General features: G+C 44.0%; 1 protein-coding gene and 1 pseudogene across 4 annotated transcripts; one reads left to right on the forward strand and one right to left on the reverse strand.

The window, feature by feature from the left end:
* Positions 1–1027: 1027 nt before the first annotated feature.
* LOC103231920 (protein SSX3) lies at positions 1028–16708 on the reverse strand. 4 transcript variants are annotated; one of them, XM_073013743.1, is made up of 8 exons: positions 16619–16687; positions 16337–16459; positions 16070–16184; positions 15421–15516; positions 13203–13252; positions 11097–11232; positions 2416–2520; positions 1295–1619 (listed from the first exon to the last, which is right to left on the reverse strand). In XM_073013743.1, exons 1-7 carry the CDS (start codon positions 16685–16687, stop codon positions 2420–2422), a joined length of 690 nt encoding a protein of 229 aa, XP_072869844.1. In that variant the 3' UTR covers positions 1295–1619; positions 2416–2419. The 4 variants fall into 4 exon arrangements, with proteins under 4 accessions (XP_007989764.1, XP_072869844.1, XP_037848804.2 ...); XM_007991573.3 differs by lacking the exon at positions 16337–16459 and having other exon boundaries at positions 1028–1619; positions 16619–16708; XM_037992876.2 differs by lacking the exons at positions 1295–1619; positions 16337–16459 and adding an exon at positions 3211–3365 and having other exon boundaries at positions 1930–2520.
* A 3030-nt stretch (positions 16709–19738) lies between these two features.
* LOC119622024 (ornithine aminotransferase, mitochondrial-like) lies at positions 19739–22460 on the forward strand (annotated as a pseudogene).
* The last annotated feature ends 1826 nt before the right edge of the window (positions 22461–24286 follow it).

Raw genomic sequence — 24286 nt, forward strand, 5'->3', positions numbered from 1 at the left:
TGGGATTATAGGTGTGAGTCTTAATGGTCTCCATTCGCACACAATGATTTAAAAATAGACTCCCCTCTGCCCTTCCCTTCTCCACAACTGTTTCCCCTCTGCACCGTGCAGTGGTACCTGTGAGAAAGAACTGACGCATTCCCAAATCATCGTCTCCACCCCAGCACCCAGGCCCTTGGTTGGTGAGACCCTTGATGGGCAGTCTCATGCTTCTGTCCAGGGGACTTTCCCACCGTTGCTCCCCTGCATGGAGACTAGGTGGACTCTTCTATTCCCTGTCCATCACAGGGTCTACCGTGCACACATCTTCCTCATTCCTCTACGTTCCCCAGATGATGATTTCATCTATGTCTCCTTCCACATACTTCTAAATAGACTGTCCCAGCCCTTGAACCCCAAAATCATGCAGAGAGCAAAGGCCAAGATGCCCAACCACCTGCTGCAGAATCCTGCTCCAGGAATGAAGTGTATAGTCTCTATCAAAATAAAAACTGGAGGCCAGGCACAGTGGTTCATGCCTGTAATCCCAGCTGTTTAGGAGGCCAAGGCAGGAGGATCTCTTGAGCCTAGGAGTTCGAGACCAGCCTGGGTAACATAGCGAGACTCTCTTGACAAAACCTAAAAAAGTTAGTGGGGTGTGGTGGTGGGTGCCTGTAGTCACAGCTACTTTGGAGGCTAAGGAGGGAGGATCGCTTGAGCCCAGCAGTTCAAGGCTGCACTGAGCTATGATCATGCCACTGCACTCCAGCCTGGATAGAGCAAGACCCCGTCTCTAGAAGAAAAAAGCAAACACCCAGCAACCAGAAACATCCTCCCCTAGAATGGTGGTCAGCAACATCTGCCTGCCTTGTTCCCTGATGTCTCTCCAGCACCTAGAACAGCGCTCAGCAGGAGTACGCACTCATTAGGGTTTTGTTGAATAAATGACTCCTTTGATGCAGCAATTCCACTTCTAAGAATCTGTCCTAAAGAAATATTCACACACGTGCACAGAGCTGTGTGTACAACAGTGAGAGGAGCAAACAACTGGGGAACGTTTGCAAATGTTTATTAACTGTCAGCGACTGATACATGGGAATCGGATAAGGGGAATGCATGCTGAACAGGAAACAGTAAGGGGGGCTTGACCAGGGCGCATGGCACTGGAGAAAAGCAGATGGGAGATGCTTCTACTGGTACTTAGTGTGTGTGTGTGTGCGAGTGTGGTGTGTGTGTAAATGCAGAGGAAAAAATCGGAAATTAAACACTCAGACCTGACCTCAGTAGTCACATCTGGGGAGAAAGGAGGGTAGTGCTGTTCTATGGAGAGAATACCTGACAATACTTGTTTTCTGAGGTAGGTGTATGGATACCCGAACCGAAATATGCATTAAGTATGTCTTACTCATAAATGAAAACACTAGTATCTAACAGAATGGCATACTGCAAGAAAATACAACGGAAATGCTAACATTGAACTGTTGGCACACTAAGAAAAATGACGCTCAACTTTTCACTGTTGTGAACACTTGCTTTCACTTGCTATACACCTGATGACGAGGGGTCCGCAGCCATGCCCATGTTCGTGAAAGGTCACCACGTTCTGCTTCTCATTGTGGGCATGTGTCATATCACCGACGCTGAGGCAAGAAGAGAGAAAGAAAGTAAGTGGCAGTGAGTTCCCACCGCCTGATAACTCAATCTCAAGTCCTCCTGACGTGCAGACCCTGCACACTCCAATTCTGCCCTACCTCAGGACCTGCACACGCCTTCCACGGTTCCTCGAAGTGAACCATCTGCTCATGCCACAGTGACTTCCTCGCCTGGGTTATCAATTCCTAGGCTAGAGGAAGGTGTGGCCCGCGTATCAGGGCTGACCTGGGGTTTGGGAACCCACAGCATCCTGGGTAGGGAGCATCTCTGGATGTACAGGCCAGGGAGTAAAGAGAGAATGCGAAATCGGCCGGATGCGGTGGATTATGCCTGTAATCCCAGGACTTTGGGAAGCCGAGGTGGGCAGATCATGAGGTCAGGAGACAGAGACCATCTTGGCTAATATGGGGAAACCCCGTCTCTACTAAAAATACAAAAAAATTTAGCCGGACGTGGTGGCAGGCGCCTGTAGTCCTACTATTGGGGAGGCTGAGGCAGAATAGCGTGAACCCGGGAGGTGGAGCTTGCAATGAGCAGAGATCACACCTGAGCGACAAAGCCAGACTCCGTTTCAAAAAACAAACAAACAAACAAACAAACAAACAAACAAACAAAAAAACAACGAAAGAGCATGGGAAATTTATTCATTCAGCCTCAATGCTGTACCCTAGAAAATTATGAGAAGGGAATGATTTCGGGAACAAGTGGTAAGATGGGATACCGGTACCGTAACACAATAGCACATCTGCAGGGATGTGGGGGATGAACCAAAGGTTCACTTACGGAGTTACTCGTCGTCTTCCTCAGGGTCGCTGATCTCTTCATAAATCACCGGCTGCTTTCTCTCACGCAGTCTGTGGGTCCAGGCATGTTTCCCCCTCTTGGGTCCTATGATGGAGAAGAGTTGGAAGATGAGGGTTGGGTAGGTTAGACAGTGTTAGGCTCTGTTTTCTCAAAAGAAGGAGATGCCTCCCCGCTCCCAAGTGCCCATGGGCCTTCTTTATCTAGTTTTTCACATTCTCTGCATTACAGAGGCTGAGGCCTTAGACTCACACCAATACAGGTCAAATGCCCATTAAAGTTTTAACTTCTGGCTCCGTTCGTTGTCAGGTTTAGATTCCCAACCTCTTTACTCACAGGAACGTTCATGGATACCTCCTTTCATTCAGCACGTATTTTTTAAGGGCACACAGGCGTACCTTGTTTTATGGCACCTCATTTTTATAGTGCTTCGCAGATACTGCAATTTTTTTTGAAATTCTCACCAATTTTATACTTTTTCATTATTATTATGTCTGTTATGGTGATCTGTCATCAGTGAACTTTGATGTTATTACTGCAATTGTTTTTGTTGTTTTTTTAGTCTTTTAAAATAGTTTTGTTTTTTATTTTTGTGGGTACACAGTAGGTGTATATACTTATGGGGTGCATGAGATGCTTTGATACAGGCATGCCATGCGTAATAATCACATCATGGAAAATAGGGCCTCCATGCCCTCAAACATTTATCCTTGTGTTGCAAACAATCCGTTTACACTCTTTTAGATTTTTTAAATGTACAATTAAGTTATTATTGACTATAATCATCCTCTTGTGAGTAATTGTTTTGGGGGTACCAGGAACTGCACCCATAGACGATGACAAACTTAATCGACCAATGTTGCGTGTGTTCTGACTGCTCCACCAATGAACTGTTCCCCATCTCTCCTCCTTTTCTTGGGCCTCCCTATTTCCTGAGACACAGCAACACTGAAATGAGGATTATTAACGACCCTACAATGGCTGCCAAATGTTCCAATGAAAGGAAGAGTCGCATGTCTCTCACTTTAAATCAGAAGCTAGAAATGGCTAAGCTGAGTGAGGAAGGCATGCTGAAAGCCAAGACAGGCTGAAATCTCTGCCTCTTATACCAAACAGCCAACTGTGAATGCAAAGGAAAAGTTCTTGAAGGAAATAATAGTATATAATGCAAAGGAAATGTTCTTGAAGGAAATAGTAGTATATACTGCAAAGGAAAAGTTCTTGAAGGAAATAATAATACTAATACTCCAGTGAACAGAAGAATAAGAAAGCAAAACAGCCTTACTGTTGAAATAGAGAAAGTTTGAGTGGTCAGGATAGAACATGAAACCAGTTACAACATTCCCTTAAACCAAAGTCTAATTCAGAGCAAGACCAGAGACCAGAACTCTCTTCAAGTCCATGAAAGCTAAGAGAAGTGAAGAAGCTGCAGGAGAAACGTGTGAAGCTAGCAGAGGTTGGTTCATGAGGTTTAAGAAAAGAAGCTGTCTCCATAACATAAAAGTGCAAGGTGAAGCAGCAAACCCTGATGGAGAAGCTGCAGCAACTTACCCAGAAGATCTAGCTAAGATCACTGATGAAGGTGGCTTCACTAAACAACAGATTTTCAATGTAGATAAACTAGCCTTCTACTGGAAGGAGATGCCATCTAGGACTTTCATAGCTAGAGTGGATTGACTCCAACTTTGAAAGAAGTTCTACTGTGGGTAAAATGCTATCCAATAGCATCACATACTACAGAGAAATCCTTCAAGAAAGGGAGAGCTAATTGATGTGGCAAATTTCATTGTGTTATTTTAAGAAACTGCCACAGCCACTCCACCCTTCAGCAACCACCACTTTGATCAGCCAGCAGCCATTAACACCCTCCACCAGCAAAAAGAGTGTGACTCACTGAAGGCTCAGAAGATTGTTAGCATTTTTTATCAATGAATTATTTTAAATTAAAGTATGTACATTTTTAGACATAATGCTATTGCACACTTAGTAGACTGCAGTATAGTGTAAATGTAATGTTTTTATGCACTGCGAAACCAAAAAAACAATGTGTGTGACTCACTTTATTGCAGTAGTCTGGAACCGAACCTGCAATATCTCTGAAGTACACCTATATTGGGTATCAGGCATTGAGCTGAGTAAGATATGATCCCAGGTTATCACAGATAGAATTGCTTGAGCACCTTTTATGTCATCAGGCCTTCTAGATTAAATTTAATGCCTCCTAACAATTTATGAACTATGATTCTTTATTTCCATCTTATGGACTAGGAATCTGGAGCTGGAGCTGAGAAATTTGGAAGAGTTGCTCCAAGTCTCGGTTTTTTTTTTTTTTTTTTTTTTTTTTTTTTTTTTTAAATTACATTTTAAATTCTAGGGTACATGTGCACAACGTGCAAGTTTGTTACATATATACACATGTGCCATGTTGGTGTGCTGCACCCATTAACTCGTCTTTTACATTAGGTGTATCTCCTAATGCTATCCCTCCCCCCTCCCCCCACCTCATGACAGGCCCCGGTGTGTGATGTTCCCCTTCCTGTGTCCAAGTGTTCTCATTGTTCAATTCCCACCTATGAGTGAGAATAGGTGGTGTTTGGTTTTCTGTCCTTGTGATAGTTTGCTCAGAATGATGGTTTCCAGCTTCATCCATGTCCCTACAAGGGACAAGAACTCATCCTTTTTATGGCTGCATAGTATTCCATGGTGTATATGTGCCACATTTTCTTAATCCAGTCTGTCACTGATGGACATTTGGGTTGGTTCCAAGTCTTTGCTATTGTGAATAGTGCTGCAATAAACATACGTGTGCATGGTCTTTATAGTAGCATGATTTATAATCCTTTGGGTATATACTCAGTGATGGGATGGCTGGGTCAAATGGTATTTCTAGTTCTAGATCCTTGAGGAATCGCCACACTGTCTTCCACAATGGTTGAACTAGTTTACAGTCCCACCAACAGTGTAAAAGTGTTCCTATTTCTCCACATCCTCTCCAGCACCTGTTGTTTCCTGACTTTTTAATGATTGCCATTCTAACTGGTATGAGATGGTATCTCATTGTGGTTTTGATTTGCATTTCTCTGATGGCCAGTGATGATTAACATTTTTTCATGTGTCTGTTGGCTGCATAAATGTCTTCTTTTGAGAAGTGTCTGTTCATATCCTTTACCCACTTTTTGATGGGGTTGATTTTCTCTTGTAAATTTGTTTACGTTCTTTGTAGATTCTGGATATTAGCCCTTTGTCAGATGGGTAGATTGCAAAATTTTTCTCCCATTCTGTAGGTTGCCTGTTCACTCTGATGGCAGTTTCTTTTGCTGTGCAGAAGCTCTTTAGTTTAATTAGATCACATTTATCTATTTTGGCTTTTGTTGCCATTGCTTTTGTTGTTTTAGTCATGAAATCCTTCCCCATGTCTATGTCCTGAATGGTATTGCCTAGGTTTTCTTCTAGGATTTTTATGGTTTTAGGTCTAACATTTAAGTCTTTAATCCATCTTGAATTAATTTTTGTATAAGGTGTAAGGAAGGGATCCAGTTTCAGCTTTCTACATATGGCTAGCCAGTTTTCCCAGAACCATTTATTAAATAGGGAATCCTTTCCCCTTTTCTTGTTTTTGCCAGGTTTGTCAAAGATCAGATGGTTTTAGATGTGTGGTATTATTTCTGAGGGCTCTGTTCTGTCCCATTGGTCTATATCTCTGTTTTGGTATGAGTACCATACTGTTTTGGTTACTGTAGCCTTGAAGTATAGTTTGAAGTCAGGTAGCGTGATGCCTCCAGCTTTGTTCTTTTTGCTTGGGATTGTCTTGGCAATGTGGGCTCTTTTTTGGTTCCATGTGAACTTTAAAGTATTTATTTCCAATTCTGTGAAGAAAGTCATTGGTAGCTTGATGGGGATGGCATTGAATCTACAAATTACCTTGGGCAGTATGGCCATTTTCATGATACTGATTCTTCCTATCCATGGGCATGGAATGTTCTTCCATTTGTTTGTGTCCTCTTTTATTTCATTGAGCAGTAGTTTGTAGTTCTCCTTGAAGAGGTCCTTCACATCCCTTGTTAGTTGGATTCCTAGGTATTTTATTCTCTTAGTAGCAATTGTGAATGGGAGTTCATTCATGATTTGGCTCTCTGTCTGTTATTTGTGTATAGGAATGGTTGTGATATTTGCACATTGATTTTGTATCCTGAGACTTTGCTAAAGTTGCTTACCAGCTTAAGGAGATTTTGGGCTGAGACGATGGGATTTTCTAAATATACAATCATGTCATCTGCAAACAGGGACAATTTGACTTCCTCTTTTCCTAATTGAATGCCCTTTATTTCTTTCTCTTGCCTGATTGCCCTGGCCAGAACTTCCAACACTATGTTGAATAGGAGTGGTTAGAGAGGGCATCCGTGTCTTGTGACAGTTTTCAAAGGGAATGCTTCCAGTTTTTGCCCATTCAGTATGATATTGGCTGTGGGTTTGTCATAAATAGCTCTTATTATTTTGAGATACATCTCATCAATACCTAGTTTATTGAGAGTTTTTAGCATGAAAGGCTGAATTTTTTTGAAAGCCTTTTCTGCATCTATTGAGATAATCACGTGGTTTTTGTCTTTGGCTCTGTTTATATGATGGATTACATTTATTGATTTGTGTATGTTGAACCAGCCTTGCATCCCAGGGATGAAGCCAACTTGATCGTAGTGGATAAGCTTTTTGATGTGCTGCTGGATTCAGTTTGCCAGTATTTTATTGAGGATTTTTGCATCGATGTTCAACAGGGCTATTGCTCTAAAATTCTCTTTTTTTTGTTGTGTCTCTGCCAGGTTTTGGTATCAGGATGATGCTGGCCTGATAAAATCAGTTAGGGAGGATTCCCTCTTTTTCTATTGTTTGGAATAATTTCAGAAGGAATGGTACCAGTTCCTCTTTGTACCACTGGTAGAATTCGGCTGTGAATCCGTCTGGTCCTGGACTTTTTTTGGTTGGTAGGCTATTAATTATTGCCTCAATTTCAGAGCCTGTTATTGGTCTATTCAGGGATTCAACTTCTTCCTGGTTTAGTCTTGGGAGGGTGTATGTGTCCAGGAATTTATCCATTTCTTCTAGATTTTCTAGTTGATTTGCATAGAGGTGTTTATAGTATTCTCTGATGGTAGTTTGTATTTCTGTGGGATTCGTGGTGATATCCCCTTTATCATTTTTTATTGCATCTATTTGATTCTTCTCTCTTTTCTTCTTTATTAGTCCTGCTAGCAGTCTATCAATTTTGTTGATCTTTTCAAAAAACCAGCTCCTGGATTCATTGATTTTTTGAAGGGTTTTTTGTGTCTCCATCTCCTTCAGTTCTGTTCTGATCTTAGTTATTTCTTGCCTTCTGGTAGCTTTTGAATGTGTTTGCTCTTGCTTCTCTATTTCTTTTAATTGTGATGTTAGGGTGTCGATTTTAGATCCTTCCTGCTTTCTCTTGTGGGCATTTAGTACTATTAATTTCCCTCTACATACTGGTTTAAATGTGTCTCAGAGATTCTGGTATATTGTGTCTTTGTTCTCATTGGTTTCAAAGAACATCTTTATTTCTGCCTTCATTTCGTTATGTACCCAGTAGTCATTCAGGAGCAGGTTGTTCAGTTTCCACGTAGTTGAGCGATTTTGAGTGCATTTCTTAATCCTGAGTTCTAGTTTGATTGCAGGGTGGTCTGAGAGACAGTTTGTTATAATTTCTGTTCTTTTACATTTGCTGAGGAGTGCTTTACTTCCAACTATGTGGTCAATTTTGGAATAAGTTTCATGTGGTGCTGAGAAGAATGTATATTCTGCTGATTTGTGGTGGAGAGTTCTGTAGATGTCTATTAGGTCCCCTTGGTGCAGAGTTGAGTTCAATTCCTGGATATCCTTGTTAACTTTCTGTCTCGTTGATCTGTCTAATGTTGACAGTGGGGTGTTGAAGTCTCCCATTATTATTGTGTGGGATTCTAAGTCTCTTTGTAGGTCTCTAAGGACTTGCTTTATGAATCTGGGTGGTCCTATATTGGGTGCATATATATTTAGGATAGTTAGCTCTTCCTGTTGAATTGACCCTTGTACCATTATGTAATGGCCTTCATTGTCTCTTTTGATCTTTGTTGGTTTAAAGTCTGTTTTATCAAAGACTAGTATTGCAACCCCTGCTTTTTTTTGTTTTCCATTTGCTTCGTAGATCTTCCTCCATCCCTTTATTTTGAGCCTATGTGTGTCTCTGCACATGAGATGGGTCTCCTGAATACATCACACTGATGGGTCTTGACTCTTAATCCAATTTGCTGGTCTGTGTCTTTTAATTGGAGCATTTAGCCCATTTACCTTTATGGTTAATATTGTTATGTGTGAATTTGATCCTGTCATTATGATGTTAGCAGGTTATTTTGCTCTTTGGTTGATGTAGTTTCTTTCTAGCATTGATGGTCTTTGCAATTTGGGATGTTTTTGCAGCGGCTTTCCATGTTTAGTGCTTTCTTCAGGAGCTCTTGTAAGGCAAGACTGGTGGTGACAAAATTTCTCAGCATTTGTTTGTCTGTAAAGGATTTTATTTCTCCTTCACTTATGAAGCTTAGTTTGGCTGGATATGAAATTCTGGGTTGAAAATTCTTTTCTTTAAGAATGTTGAATATTGGCCCTCAATCTCTTCTGGCTTGTAGAGTTTCTGCCAAGAGATCTGCTGTTAGTCTGATGGGCTTCCCTTTGTGGGTAACCCGACCTTTCTCTTTGGCTGCCCTTAACATTTTTTCCTTCATTTCAACTTTGGTGAATCTGACAATTATGTGTCTTGGAGTTGCTCTTCTCAAGGAGTATCTTTGTGGCATTCTCTGTATTTCCTGAGTTTTAATGTTGGCCTGCCTTGCTAGGTTGGGGAAATTCTCCTGGATAATATCCTGCAGAGTGTTTTCCAGCTTGGTTCCATTCTCCCCGTCACTTTCAGGTAGACCAATCACACGTAGATTTGGTCTTTTCACATAGTCCCATATTTCTTGGAGGCTTTGTTTCTTTTTACTCTTTTTTTCTCTAAACTTCTCTTCTTGCTTCATTTCATTCATTTGATCTTCAATCACTGATACCCTTTCTTCCACTTGATCGAATTGGCTACTGAAGCTTGTGCATGCATCATGTAGTTCTCGTGCCATGGTTTTCAGCTCCATCAGGTCATTTAAAGTCTTCTCTATGCTGTTTATTCTAGTTAGCCATTCGTCTAATCTTTTTTCAAGATTTTTAGTTTCTTGGCAAGGGGTTCGAACATCCTCCTTTAGCTTGGAGAAGTCTGTTATTACTGATCGTCTGAAGCCTTCTTCTCTCAACTTGTCAAAGTCATTCTCCATCCAGCTTTATTCTGTTGCTGGCGAGAAACTGCATTCCTTTGGAGGAGAAGAGGCACTCTGATTTTTAGAATTTTCAGCTTTTCTGATCTGGTTTCTCCCGATCTTTGTGGTTTTATCTACCTTTGGTCTTTGCTGATGGTGACATACAGATGGGGTTTTGGTGTGGTTGTCCTTTCTGTTTATTTTTCCTTCTAACAGTCAGGACCCTCAGTTGCAGGTCTGTTGGAGTTTGCTGGAGGTCCACTCCAGACCCTGTTTGCCTGGGTATCACCAGCGGAGGCTGCAGAACAGCAAATATTGCAGAACAGCAAATGTTGCTGCCCGATCCTTCCTCTGGAAGCTTCGTCTCAGAGAGGCACCCACCTGTATGAGGTGTCAGTCAGCCCTTACTGGGAGGTGTCTCCCAGTTGGGCTACTTGGGGATCAGGGTCCCACTTGAGGAGGCAGTCTTACCATTCTCCCATCTCAAACTCTGTGCTAGGAGAACCACTACTCTCTTCAAAGCTGTCAGACAGAGACTTTTAAGTCTGCAGAAGTTTCTGCTGCCTTTTGTTCAGCTATGTCCTGCCCCCAGAGGTGGAGTCTATGGAGGCAGGCAGGCCTCCTTGAGCTGGGGTGGGCTCTACCCAGTTTGAGATTCCTGGACACTTTGTTTACCTACTCAAGCCTCAGCAATGGCAGACACCCCTCCCCCAGCCTCACTGCTGCCTTGCAGTTCAATCTCAGACTGCTGTGCTAGCAGTGAGTGAGGCTCCTTCGGTGTGGGATCCTCTGAGCCAGGCGCAGGATATAATCTCTTGGTGTGCTGTTTGCTAAGACTGTTGGAAAAGCACAGTATTAGGGTGGGAGTGTCCAGATTTTCCAGGTACCATCTGTCACAGCCTCCCTTGGCTAGGAAAGGGAATTCCCCAACCCCTTGTGCTTCCTGGGTGAGGCAATGCCCCACCCTGCTTCGGCTCACACTTCATGGACTGCATCCATGGTCCAACCAGTCCCAATGAGATGAACCTTGTACCTCAGCTGGAAATGCAGAAATGCATTGCATCGCTCACACTGGGAGCTTTAGACTGGGGCTGTTCCTACTTGGCCATCTTGGAACCTCTCCCTTGTCATGTGGTTTTTTATACAGATGCCAACTCCACTCTGTGTTTCTGGAAGTCAAGTCTAACATCTCATCTGGAGCTGGGTGAGCTCCTCAGCCCAGCCTGGACCCAGGCTTGTCTGTGGTCCATGCCACACACCCAGTCCACACACCCAGTCCACACACCTGAACATAGCCAGGGAAACCAGAGGGGTTGTTCCTGAATTGTTTCCTCTTACCAGATCTCTTGTTAATCTTCTCAGAGGTACTTGGTATTCCCGGAGGGCACAGTTGTTTCTCATCATTTTGAGGGCCAGATGCTTCTGGGACTCCCTTTGAATCATTTCCTTCCTCTGCTGGCTTCTCGGGCATGATCTTTATAATGTGAAGGTCACAGATAAACAGTATCAGTGACATTTCTATAGTGCTTTAGAGCTTACAAAGCATCTTCACATGCATTACCTTAATTAATGTTCTCAAAAACGCTGGGAGAGTTACACAGGCCTAAATTAGGAGAAACCTGAGAAGGGGAAGGAATGGCCTAAATGAATGGGCTTTCCAGTGATAGAATGCTTATCTTCACACTCTTTTAAGACTGACATTCTTGCAAACAGCAAAAATCACCATGTAATTGAGAGTTTGGTATACAGAAGATTTGGGGAATAGCATTCTAAGAATTCAAAAGGGCTACAAAAGGAAGAGCTTCTATAAAATACAAGAGATCCCATATAAGCTTGTAGACAGCTACTGAGAGAGTAAATGTAAAAACATAGAGAGGGACAAAACACTGCTGGGAAAGATGGTGTGGGGAGATGAATACAGGAAAGGGAGAGGGAAACAAATGGTTTGCTGAAATTAATCTAGGCAACAAAGAAAGCAGTACCAGATATGGCATACCACCCCACAGAGGCACCAACATCGAATGTGAAATTAAGTGAGGTGGTACCCATACCAATTCTGCTTGCATTGGGATGTGTCACTGACCAACAATCTTAAGCTACTTTTTTTTTTTTTTTTCTTTTTGACACCGAGTATCACTCTGTCACCAGGCTGGAGTGCAGTGGCACGATCTTGGCTCACTGCAACATCTGAATCCCACATTCTAGCGATTATCCTGCCTCAGCCTCCAGAGTAGCTGAGACTAGAGGCAGTCGCTACTACGTCCCGCTAAGTTTTGTATTTTTAGTAGAGATGAGGTTTTACCATGTTGGGCAGGATGGTCTTGATCTCTTCACCTCGTGATCCACCCGCCTTGTCCTCCCAAAGTGTTGGGATTACAATCGTGAGCCACCGCACCCAGCCCTTAAGCTACTTTTTATTCAGCTTCCTCACTTATGAAATAGTGAACAATACATGTAAAACAGGCTAAGGGAAAGTCCTCTCTGAGCTGGTAAACACTGTTTAAATGTAATAATAATAACAATTAATACCTTTCATGATGCTTCTTTGAATTCGGACTCCACGCTGGCAACCCAACTCCCAGATCCCTTTACCCTCTAAACCAGACGTTGAACCAGCACTTGTAGGGTCATTCATTCAGGGGCCTACGAGGATCCCCTGGGCTGGGACCCAGGCTTCGCAGATGCCTCAGGGGCAGACAAAGACCTCAAGGAGCTCACAGTAGGGAGGGGCCAATAGTCAAAGCAATTCCTAAGCCATTCGAGTGGCCCCAGTAACAGAGCAGAGGTGAGCTGGTCCTTCCTGTTTCGAGAGTGGGTGTCTCAACGGAAGCACCAGCAGGCCCCATGGGGTAAAGCCCTAGTGAGCAACATCTGAACTTCATAAACAAATGCAAACGTGAATGAGCTTTAAATGGCTTGGAGCTCTGGATTAGACTACCACTGCCACTGTGCCTCAGAAACATTCTTTAACATCTCTGTACTCCGATAGCCTCATTTTATTATTATGTTGCTGATAACTAGGATCTATAACATGAACTATGATTCTTTACTTCCATTGCATGGACCAGGAATCTGGAGCTCAGAGAACTTAGAAGATTTGTGCCAAGTCACATGGCTTTTATATGGATGAAAACTGAAGTGTGTGACTCATTATTATTTGGAGATAATAATAGAAACAACGTCATAGAGGTCTTCTTAAGGATTAAATAAATGAATCCATGTGAACTGCTTAAAATAGTATCTGGTATCACTATGAAAACAAAAGAAGTATTAAGAATCACAACTCTTAGTATTATCAAGCTATGGATGCTACATCAGTTGTTGTGATAGACGTCAGGAGAAGAAGGCAGTGAGGGCATTTTTGATATTCTCCCAATCTTACCAGTGTTCACATCCATGGAGGGACAAAGGTTCTCTGGTCCTTTAGATTTGAGAGATACTCACCTTTGGGAAGACTCCCTTGAGCCTGCCGGAAGTCATCTGAGGACGTTCAACTGAAAGAGAATACATCAGAATTTTTCTTTGTTGGTAAAGATTTCCAAAGTCTAGAGAGACTTCTGTCGCATAAGGGCATTCTGCGGCAGAGGGTTTTCCGTCCACTCATTGATGAGGAGTTATTTGAGTTTTGCTTCTGAATTATGTTCAGTAATGCTTGGTGCATTTATCTGTGGCATCAATTCAGAATTTTCCATCTCATGGTTTATCAAATGGGGCTTAAACCCCGTCACAGTCTTATCTTATTTCATTACATATCTTTTACCTTTTCCCAAATAATTAAATGGAATGGTTAGGGATCTGAACCGTATCCACTCAAAATGTGCAACAACTAAAAATCACTGTACACTTGAAATGGGTGAATCTTATGGTATGTCAATTAAGCTGTTAAATGTGTGATGAACCATGGATGATTTAGTCCAGTGTCTCTGAAATATTTTCAGTATAAAGACACTCCTTTAATGTCAAAAACTTGGCAGATACTCAAGCACTGGATTTTCAGATCTCTTATAGTGATTGTGGGAGGTGGTAGAATCTGGCCTGTTTAGTTGGGGTCTATTAGAGACAGTTTGGACATTCTGACCTTGTCTTATAACTGTGTTTTCAGAGCAGAAGAGCAAGTAAACACATATGTCCCTTTTATATTCCTATATTCCTGAAATGCACAAAGATCTCTAGGCAAGAACTTGTCTTTTTTCACCCTATGTTATCTCTGCTCACTGACAAGTGGGAAAGCTCTCTGTGTGTTGGATGAGGGATCACTCTTTCAAACTCACTTCTGAGCTCATCAGGGAGAATCGGGGTTGTTTGGGAATGAGAAGACTATTTGGTTTTGATAAAATACAGAAAAACAGCGATCTTTATTACATAGTGTGTTCATCACTCTCACTCCTAAGAAACTTATCCAATACCTACATACTGTTAATAAAACAAACTCTGGAAGTTTTTGGCAGATTCACAGTTTTAATAGTTTCTTTCTTTTTTTTTTTCACTTGTAACATTTACTTAACTGTCTTTTGATTCAATAACAGTGCTTAGGAAGAGCAACATGTCCTTTAAAAAAGAAATATTTCAAACACACAGAAAAGTATGGGGAATAATACTGAGTCCAGTCAGATCTCAACATCACCCCACAGCTATGTTATGTCTTATTTATTTATTCAGAATATTAGAAATACTACAAACAGGCTGGGCATGGTAGCTCACACTTATAATCCCACCACTTTGGGAGGCTGAGGCAGGTGAATCACCTGAGGTCAGGAAGTTTGAGATCAGCCTGGCCAACATGGTGAAACCCCGTCTCTACCAAAAATACAAAAATTAGCTGGGTGTGGGGGCGGGTGCCTGTAATCCAAGCTACTCAGGAGGCTGAGGCAGGAGAGTCACTTGAACCCAGCAGATGAAAGTTGCAGTGAGCTGAGATTGCCTTATTGCACTCCAGCCTGGGTGACAAGAGCGAAACTCCATCTCAAAAACAAAAACAAACAAAACACACTATCAACAAGTCATGGCTGAAGTTGTCTGTGCAGCACTCACCAAACCCTGCCCTCCCTCCTCCACTTACAGCCAGTCACCTTAATTTGATGACTTTTTATTCACATTCATGTTTGTATACATTTACCATTTACTTGTCCATAAAAATATATATTCTTGTTTTGCATGTTTTAAAATTTTATATGAATGGCCTCTGTAGTTAACTTTTTGCTTTTTGTTGCCGGGCGCGGTGGCTCAAGCCTGTAATCCCAGCACTTTGGGAGGCCGAGACGGGCGGATCACGAGGTCAGGAGATCGAGACCATCCTGGCGAACACGGTGAAACCCCGTCTCTACTAAAAATACAAAAAATTAGCCGGGCGAGGTGGCGGGTGCCTGTAGTCCCAGCTACTCGGGAGGCTGAGGCAGGAGAATGGCGTAAACCCGGGAGGCGGAGCTTGCAGTGAGCTGAGATCCGGCCACTGCACTCCAGCCTGGGAGACAGCGAGACTCCGTCTCAAAAAAAAAAAAAAAAAAAAAAACAAAAAAAAAACTTTTTGCATGCTATTTTTTTTTTTTTCACTCAGCCCTGATGTGTATGAGGGAACAAATGCCTGAGGATCTTTCCCAGGTAGCTGAACTGAAAAGCAGTTGGGCTTCAGGAGACCCTTTCCAGCCCCTTTCCATCTACTCACCCTGATTCCCATGGTTAGGGTCATTATCAGAATCATTCCCCTGGAAGTCTGTGGCCCGTTTATTACGCATGAAAGGTGGGAGGGTGACCTTGAAACCTAGAAAGAAGCAAAATGTTTATTCCTTAAGAGACAAGCTTAGGACTGGCATGGTGGCTTATGTCTGTAGTACCAGCACTTTGGAAGGCTCAGGCTGGAGGATTGGTTGAGGCCAGGCGTTTGAGGCTGCAATGAGCTATGATTGCACTACTGCACTCTAGGCTGGGTGACAGAGTGAGACTCAGACTCAAAAGAAAAAAAATAAAATAAAAGAGGGAGAGAGAGAGACAAGCCGAGAGAAAGTAGGGTGTGTGTGTGTAAAGGAGGGTAAGGGGGGGCGCCTGGGATGCCACAGAAACACTTGGACTCATCAGAACAGACGCCTATGCGTGAGAAACGTGCAGGATCCAGGTATGAGCTCCACTGTTGCCAGTCCCTGCCCTCAGCTCTGTCAGGAACACCCAGAAGAACAGAACACCCAGAAGCTGCCTTGCGATTTTTCCCTGCGTAGAAGAAAATGTGGGGTACTTTCTGCAGTCTAAGAAGTAGCCTAGGCAGGAAAAGGGATGCTCATGTGTCCCCAAACTTGTCTGTACCTAGAACTTTCTATTACCTAGTTTACTCATGGCCTCATACTTTCTCTTCTTATACACATAGACGATTTTCTCTGAGACTTTCATCCTTTCCCACTCTTTCTTAGAGAAGTATTTGGCAATATCATCGAAGGCCTAGAAAAAAAAAAAAGAAATTCTGGCGTGACTCAGCTAGGGATGTCTGCCATTCAGCTGGAGCCGCTTCCTGTGTGCTGGATCTGGGAAGTGGGGATGATAATCCGTCCTGGTTGATGCCATGGCTAACTGAGACAACATCGGGGACCTACCCTAGCTTCTCCCCTGCCACACAGTAGGGCTTTAATGCTGCTGGCTGGCTCTCTTCTCACCTTCCAGAATGGACTGACAGTCACCAAATGTAGTGCATGGTCACAGACTTGTCTCCAGGGATGCTAGGTGATGACAGAGTGAGGATGGGAGGCTCTCAAGGGTCCAGATCACACCAAGACCTTGCTCCTTGTCCCCAGTATCTTTGTCCTCCCCTCCTCAGAAACCTAGTCACCCCACACTGTCCCCTGGGCTACTACTCTGCCCGCTCCAGATTACTTTACCTTTTGTATCTTCTCTGGTATTTGAGCCCCAACCCTAGGTCTCCTTGCAAAGGCGTCGTCTCCATTCATGGTACCGGGAGCAGTCTGACCTGTAAGAGAAACAGTCTGAGTGTTTCCAGCTGCAGGACCTTTGGTGAAACCCTGCCAGTCAGTCACCTGGAATCAGGTGCTGCACTTCTCCATCCGGGGCTTATCTGTCCCTGATTGAGGACTTGGGGAGAAGTCAGATGAAAACAGGGAGCCAGGGGTCTGTGGGAGAAATATCGACTGGGGATGACAGGTTTTCTATGGGCAAAGCAGCCTTGAGTCTTTGGGAGGGGATTGGCTAATGTTGTTTCTAGTTTCCCTGGGGCTAGTCTTACCCTGAAAGATACACAGACCCTTGTTGGGGAGGCAGGAATGTGACTATGTAATTCAGTGGGGGACATTCTGACACCCCCACTCAATAAATAAAGGAAGGGAAGTGAGTCCCAGAGATAACATGGTCTCTCTGGTGATGGATCTGATCAGGCAGAGGGATGGGGGGTTCTGTTCTGTTGAAGAGAAATGAGCATCACTACAATGAACATGTTTAGAGGCTATTACTGGGTGATCTGTAAATTATCAGAAGGAAGACAGCCTGAATTTCTGAGACCACAAGAGCCCGCCGTCACTTAGAGAGAATGTGGGGCATTTCAAGATGCAGCAATCAGCCAGGCGCGGTGGCTCACTCCTGCAATCCCAGCAGTTTTGGAGGCCTAGTCAAGCAGATCACTTGAGCCTAGGAGGTCGAGACCAGGCTGGGACACACAGCAAAACCCCCGTGTCTACAAAAAATACAAAAAATTAGCTGGGGGTAGTGGCACAGGCCTGTACCATTCCAGCACTTTGGGAGGTCAAGGTGGGTGGATCGCTTGAGCCCAGGAGGTTCAGACCAGCCTGGCCAACATAACGAAACCATCTGTACTAAAAAACCAAAAAAAAAAAAAAAAAAAAAAAAAGAGCATAAGCTGGGTGGTGTGCACCTGTAGTCCCAAGGCCTAGGTGAGAGGATCGCTTGAGCCCAGGAGGAAATATTTTAGTGAGTTTTTTCGTTGTTGTTGTTGTTTTTTTTTTTTAAATACAGAGTCTCACTCTGTTGCCCAGGCTGGTGTGCAGTGACATGATGATGGCTCACTGCAACCTCCGCCTCGTGGGTTCAAGTGATCCACCAGCTGTGGCCTCCAGAAGTGCAGGGATTACAAGCGTGAGCCACTGTGCCCAGCCCAAATTTCTTAAGTTACTATAGAGTTCCTAGGAAAAATCTCAAACCTGAAAAAGTTAGAAACTGACAGGAAGGATTTAAGATGGTGGCCTGCCTCATATACACTCCTTATTAAAACTAGATAACAAATGCACCACAGAGGAGGGGAGGAGTAGGAAGAGTGGAAAGAGAAAATCAGCGCATGCTTACTCTGAGTGTGGAAGAATGGAAAGGGAGAGAAAGTCAGAGCAATCCCAGGGAATGCTTTAGGCGGGAAAATCAGAGTCTCCACCCCCACTTTGAGAAGGTTCTGTCCCTGGAGCCTGGACTGATTCAAGCCACATCAGCCTCGCTTGTTCTGCCTATTGTTCTGACTTCTGATTGGCCAGGTGGAGTTCACTAACTGCCCTGATTGGTGCATCATCCGTGGGCAGTGATATTGCTGAATATTGTTTCCTTCTCCAGCCACACTTTGTACGGTAAAGTGGGTGGTCGTCAGGCACCGTCAGGAGATTTTGATCTCTCTGAGGACCATCCCTGGATCTTGGGTTAAACATCTGTATTTTAGTCTGAACTGTGGGAAGAAAAAAACAGTCATCTGTGATTTTTCTACTTGAAAGACACAATGTTTTCCAAACTAGCACATTTGCAGAACTTTGCTGTATTTAGTCACGGCGTTCATTCTTAAGTGGCTTCTATATCTGTTGCAACAACAACAACAACAACAAAAAAAACAGTCCAAGGCCCTCCAACCTCTGATTACATTTTTGAAAGGGAATCTAAATGTGGTGCGCACAATTACCATCCTTTAGCTGTAGCCCTGGAGAGAGGAAAATGTATTTACTTATGGGATGTGATTGTGGTGTTGGTTACATCTGCCTTGGCCAATCCTCCTGCCTCGTTCTCAGGACTACAGGTGTGAACCGTCCCACCCCCACTAATATTTTTTATTTTTTGATTTTTCAGTAGAGACATTTTCGCTATGTTGGCCAGGCTGGTCTCGACCTCCTAGCTCAAGTGATCCTCCGTCTCGGCCTTGGGAGTACAGGCATACACCACCCTGCCCATGCTTTTTTTTTTTTTTTTTTTTTTTTTAAGAAACGTGTTTCGCTATGTTGACCAGGATGGCGTCAAACTCCTGGGCTGAAGGGATCCTCCTGCCTCAGCCTCGGGACTACAGCCTTGCACCACTCTGCCCACGCTATTTTTTTTTTTTTTTTTTTTAGTAGAAACCAGGTTTCACTATGTTGTTCAGGCTGGCCTCAATCTCCTGGGCTCAAGTGATGCTTCCACCGTGGCCTCAGGAGTACAGGTGTGCCATTTTGCCCTGATAATTTTTAATTTTTTAATGATTTGATTTATTTTATTTTATTTTATTTTATTTTATTTTATTTTATTTTATTTTATTTTATTATTTTATTTTGGAGAGACAGGCTTTTGCTATGTTGGTCAGGCTGGTATCGACCTCCTGGGCTCAAGCAATCCTCCCACCTCAGCCTTGGAACTACAGGCCTGAGCCACCCGGCCCATGCTATTTTTGTTGTTGTTGTTGTTTTTGCTAGTAGAAATGGAGTTCCGCTATGTTGGTCAGGCTGGCCTTGACCTCCTGGGCTCAAGTAATCCTCCTGCCTCAGCCTCGGGACTACAGGCTCACACCACCCTGACCCCACTAATTTTCTCTCTCTTTTTTTTTTTTTTTTGAGACGGAGTCTCGCTCTGTCACCCAGGCTGGAGTGCAGTGGCGCATCTCGGCTCACTGCAAGCTCCGCCTCCCGGGTTCACGCCATTCTCCTGCCTCAGCCTCCCGAGTAACTGGGATTACAGGCACCAGCCACCACGCCCGGCTAAATTTTTTGTATTTGTTTTAGTAGAGATGGGGTTTCACCGTGTTAGTCAGGATGGTCTCGATCTCCGTGAGAGTTGACAACGTGCTAGCAGCCCTCGCTCGCTGTCGGTACCTCCTCAGCCTCGGTGTCCGCTCTGGCTGTGCTTGAGGAACCCTTCAGCACTTGGATGCACTGTGGGAGCCCCTGTCTGGGCTGGCAGAGGCTGGAGCTGGCTCCCTCTGCCTGTTGGGAGGTGTGGAGGGAGAGGCGTGGCAGGGAACGGGGGCTGCGTGCGGTGCTCACGGGCCAGTGTGAGTTCTGGGTGGACGCAGGCTGGGTGGGCTCTGCACTCTGAGTGGTCGCCCCTGGGCAGTGAAGGGCTTAGGACCCAGGCCAGCAGCTGCAGAGGGTCCACCGGGTCCCCCAGCACTGCCTGCCCACCTGAGCCGGCTCGAACTGTCACCAGGCTTTAGCCGCCTCCCGGCAGGGTAGGGCTCGGGACCTGCAAACCTCCATGCCCGAGCTCCGCCCCCAGTGGGCTCCCACGCTGCCCGAACCTCCCCGACAGGCACCGCCCCCTGCTCCACGGCACCCAGTCCCATCGACTGCCCAAGGGCTGAGGAGTGCAGGTGCCCGGCACAGCACTGGTGGACAGCTCCACTGGCGGCCCTGGCCTGGGATCCACTAGGTGAAGCCAGCTGGGCTCCTGAGTCAGGTGGGGACTTGGAGAACTTTTATGTCTCGCTGAAGGTTTGTAAACGCACCAATCAGCACCCTGTGTATAGCTCAAGGTTTGTAAATGCACCAATCAGCACCCTGTGTCTAGCTCAAGGTTTGTAAATGTACCAATCGGTGCTCTGTGTCTAGCTAATCTAGTGGGGACTTGGAGAACTTTTCTGTCTAGCACTCTGTGTCTAGCTAAAGGATTGTAAACACACCAATCAGCACTCTGTGTCTAGCTAAAGGACTGTAAATGCACCCATCAGCACTCTGTGTCTAGCTAAAGGTTTGTAAAGGCACCAATCAGCACCCTGTCAAAATGGACCAATCAGCTCTCTGTAAAATGGACCAATCAATTCTCTGTACAATGGACCAATCAGCAGGATGTGGATGGTGTCAGATACGAGAATAAAAGCAGGCTGCCGAGCCACTTATGGCAACCCACTGCGGTCCCTTTCCATGCTGTGAAATCCTTGTTCTTTTGCTCTTCCCAATAACTGTTGCTGCTGCTCACTCTTTGGGTCCATGCCACCTTTATGAGCTGTAACACTCTTTGCGAAGGTCTGCAGCTTCACTCCTGAAGCCAGTGAGACCACGAACTTACCAGAAGGAAGAAACTCTGGACACACATGAACATCTGAAGGAACAAACTCCGGACACACCATCTTTGAGAACTGTAACACTCACTGCCAGGGTCCAGGGCTTCATTCTTGAAGTCAGCAAGATCAAGAACCCACCAATTCCGGACACATCCTGACCCTTGTGATCTGCCTGCCTCAGCCTCCCAAAGTGCTGGGATTACAGCTGTGAGCCACCATGCCTGGCCAATATTCTTAGTGCTTCTAGTAGAGACCGTTTTGCTATGTTGTCCAGGCTAGTTACTGGTCTCGACCTTCTGGGCTCAAGTGATCCTCCTGCCTCAGCCTGGCACGCATGCACCACCCTGCCTTTTGTTCTGTTTCCCAGGCTGGATTCGACCTCCTGGGCTCACTCAACGATTTGAACCCAGGAAGCAAAGATTGCATTGACCTGAGATCACACCACTGCACTCCAGCTTGGGCGACAGAGCAAGACTGTTAAAAAAAAAAAAAAAAAGGAAAGAAGGAAAAGAAAGAAGAAAGGAAGAAAGAAAGACCAGTTGAATCTCCATAAAAACAGCAAGCTTTGTGGTATATTAACTTACCCTCGTCCCATCTCATGCTCCCAGCTTGGTTCTGTTCATTGCTGAAGAAATACAGATAGGATTGGCCAGAACTGGTAGATGACTAGCTGTTGATCATGAAAATGTCAGACCTGATATAGTCCTCCTTGGAAAGGCCCTTTCTGGGGGCTGATACTCCGTGTCGGTGGTGCTGTGGGACGATGACATAGTGCTGACCATTAAGCCAGGCAAACATAGGTCCACATATGGTGGCAATCCACTAGGCTGCCAAGTGGCCATCCCAGCCCTTGAGGTTTTAGAAGAAGAAAACCTTGCTGAAAATGCAGAAAAAAATGGGTATTATCTTGAGAAATGAACCCATGAAGTCACTTTCTGATGTAACTGCCGTAAGATGAAAATAATTATTTTATTTATTTATTTGAGTCAGAGGTTCACTCTGGTTGCCCAGGATGGAGTGTGATGGCGCGATCGTGGCTCACTGCAACGTCTGCCTTCTGGGTTCTAGCGATTCTTCTGCCTCAGCCTCCTGAGTAGCTGGGATTACAGGCACGTGCCTCTATGCCTGGCTAATTTTTGTATTTTTAATAGAGACGGCGTTTTGTCATGTTGGCCAGGCTGGTCTCAAACTCCTGACCTCAGGTAATCCACCCGTTTAGGCCTCCCAAACCGTTGGGATTACAGGCATGAGCCACTGTGCGCAGGAGGAAAATAATTATTAAATGCTATTGTTATTAAAGAAACCAAAGATTGTGATGCTTGGAAGGTGTGTCTATGACTTCGAGATAATGGACTTTGGGCCAAGCCAACCCATGGTGACATCATCAGGTTTCTCCTCCACTGGTGTTCAAGGAGGATGAGATTCGAGAGTCCAGTGAAATCATTAACAAGACCATCTTGTCGTTCTCAGTGTAGCAGCTGTTTTCAGTGGTCCGTGGGAGTCGGCTGGAGAGAGGTGATCTTGTAAAAGCTCTGCTCTTAATGCGGGCACATTCCACTTCTATGTGTCTTCAAAACTTTTGTTTTAGAATATATGTTTTTTTTTTCAGTTGATACATAATAGAAGAACATTTATGAACCTGCCGTTTGCTTTGTAATGTAAGTAAGAGAATGCAATGGCATCTATATTCAGTAAAAGTGTTTTGATGTGCATGTGTACTTTCTAAGGTGAAACACATCTATGTATACAGATAGCCTTTAAGTCACGTCCTTCAGTGTACTTTATATATGTTTTCATAATTTCCTTGCTGGTATAAATGTTTTGTATTTGAAAAAGTTATCTCTAGGGTATTACATAAAAAACTTCACCTTATAAAGTCAAATCATTGTTATAACTGAATTTTAGGCAGGATGAATGGTTAAGCATATATAAAATACTAATATTAAGTAAATTTCATGTTGGCCAACACCAAGATATATTCTATGGATGTCATTATTTTCAGTTAAGAATTAGTGTTTAACATTCCTAAATTGAGTGCTTGATTATAATTTGTCAAAAATGTTTATTTTTAATATTTCTTTAAAGTTTACATAAAGCTTATATTTCAGGAAAAAAAAAAGATACAGAACATGGCCGGGTGCAGTGGTTCATGCCTGTAATCCCAGCACTTTGGGATACCGGGGTGGGCGGATCACTTGAGGTCAGGAGTTTGAGACCAGCCTGGCCAACATGGAGAAACCCCATCTCTACTAAAAATACAAAAATTAGGTGGTCGTTGTGGCACGCCCCTGTAATCGCAGCTACATGGGAGGCTGAGCAGGAGAATCACTTGAACCCGAGAGGCAGAGGTTGTAGTGAGCAGAGATTGTGCCACTGCACTCCAGCCTAGGTGACAGAGTAAGAATCCCTCTTTGTGGGGGGAAAGGTACAGACCATTTCCATCACCACAATGCTATCCCTTGTGTTACTCATTTTTTAGTAATATCCACTCTCCTGCCATTCACCATCCCTAATCCTTGACAATCAAATTTCTACAATTTTGTCTTTTCTACAATGCTGTACAAATGAAATCTTACAGTATATAACGTTTTAGGGGCTTATTTCACTCAGCATAATTCGGTGGAGATTCCTCCAAGATACTGATATTTGTTTGTCAATAGTTCATTGTTGTTGTTGTTGAGACGGAGTCTCACTCAGTTGCCCAGGCTGGAGTGCAGTGTCTAAGCTCACTGCAACTCTTTGCCTCCTGGATTCAAGCAATTTTCTTGCCTCAGCCTCCTGAGTAGCTGTGACTACAGGTGTGCACCACTACGCCTTGGAAATTTTTGTATTATTACTAGAGACACAGTTTCAACATACTGGCAAGGCTGGTCTTGAACTCCTGATGTCGTGATTCACCTGCCTTGACTTCCCAAAGTGCTGGGATAACAGGGTGAGCCACTGCACCTGGCCAATAGTTCATTTTTATTATTGAGTAGTATTCTATGATATGGAGGTACCATAGTTTGATCATTCACTTATTGTAGGACATATTGATTATTTCCAGCTATTGGCTATTACAGGTAAAGCTGCTATGAACAGTTATGTACAAGTTTCTGGATGGGTATAAACTTTGATTTCTCTGATGTGTAATTATTGAATTGTGTGGTCATTGCATGTTTAGTTTTATCAGAAACTACCAAACTGCTTTCCAGAGTGACTGTAAGATTTTACCTTCCCAGCAGCACTTAATGAGATGTCCAGTTTCTCTGCATCCTTGTCACCATTTGGTGTTGTCACAATGTCTTATTTTAGCTATTGT

This window comes from Chlorocebus sabaeus, chromosome X, assembly GCF_047675955.1.
Source record: "Chlorocebus sabaeus isolate Y175 chromosome X, mChlSab1.0.hap1, whole genome shotgun sequence".
NCBI lineage: Eukaryota > Metazoa > Chordata > Mammalia > Primates > Cercopithecidae > Chlorocebus > Chlorocebus sabaeus.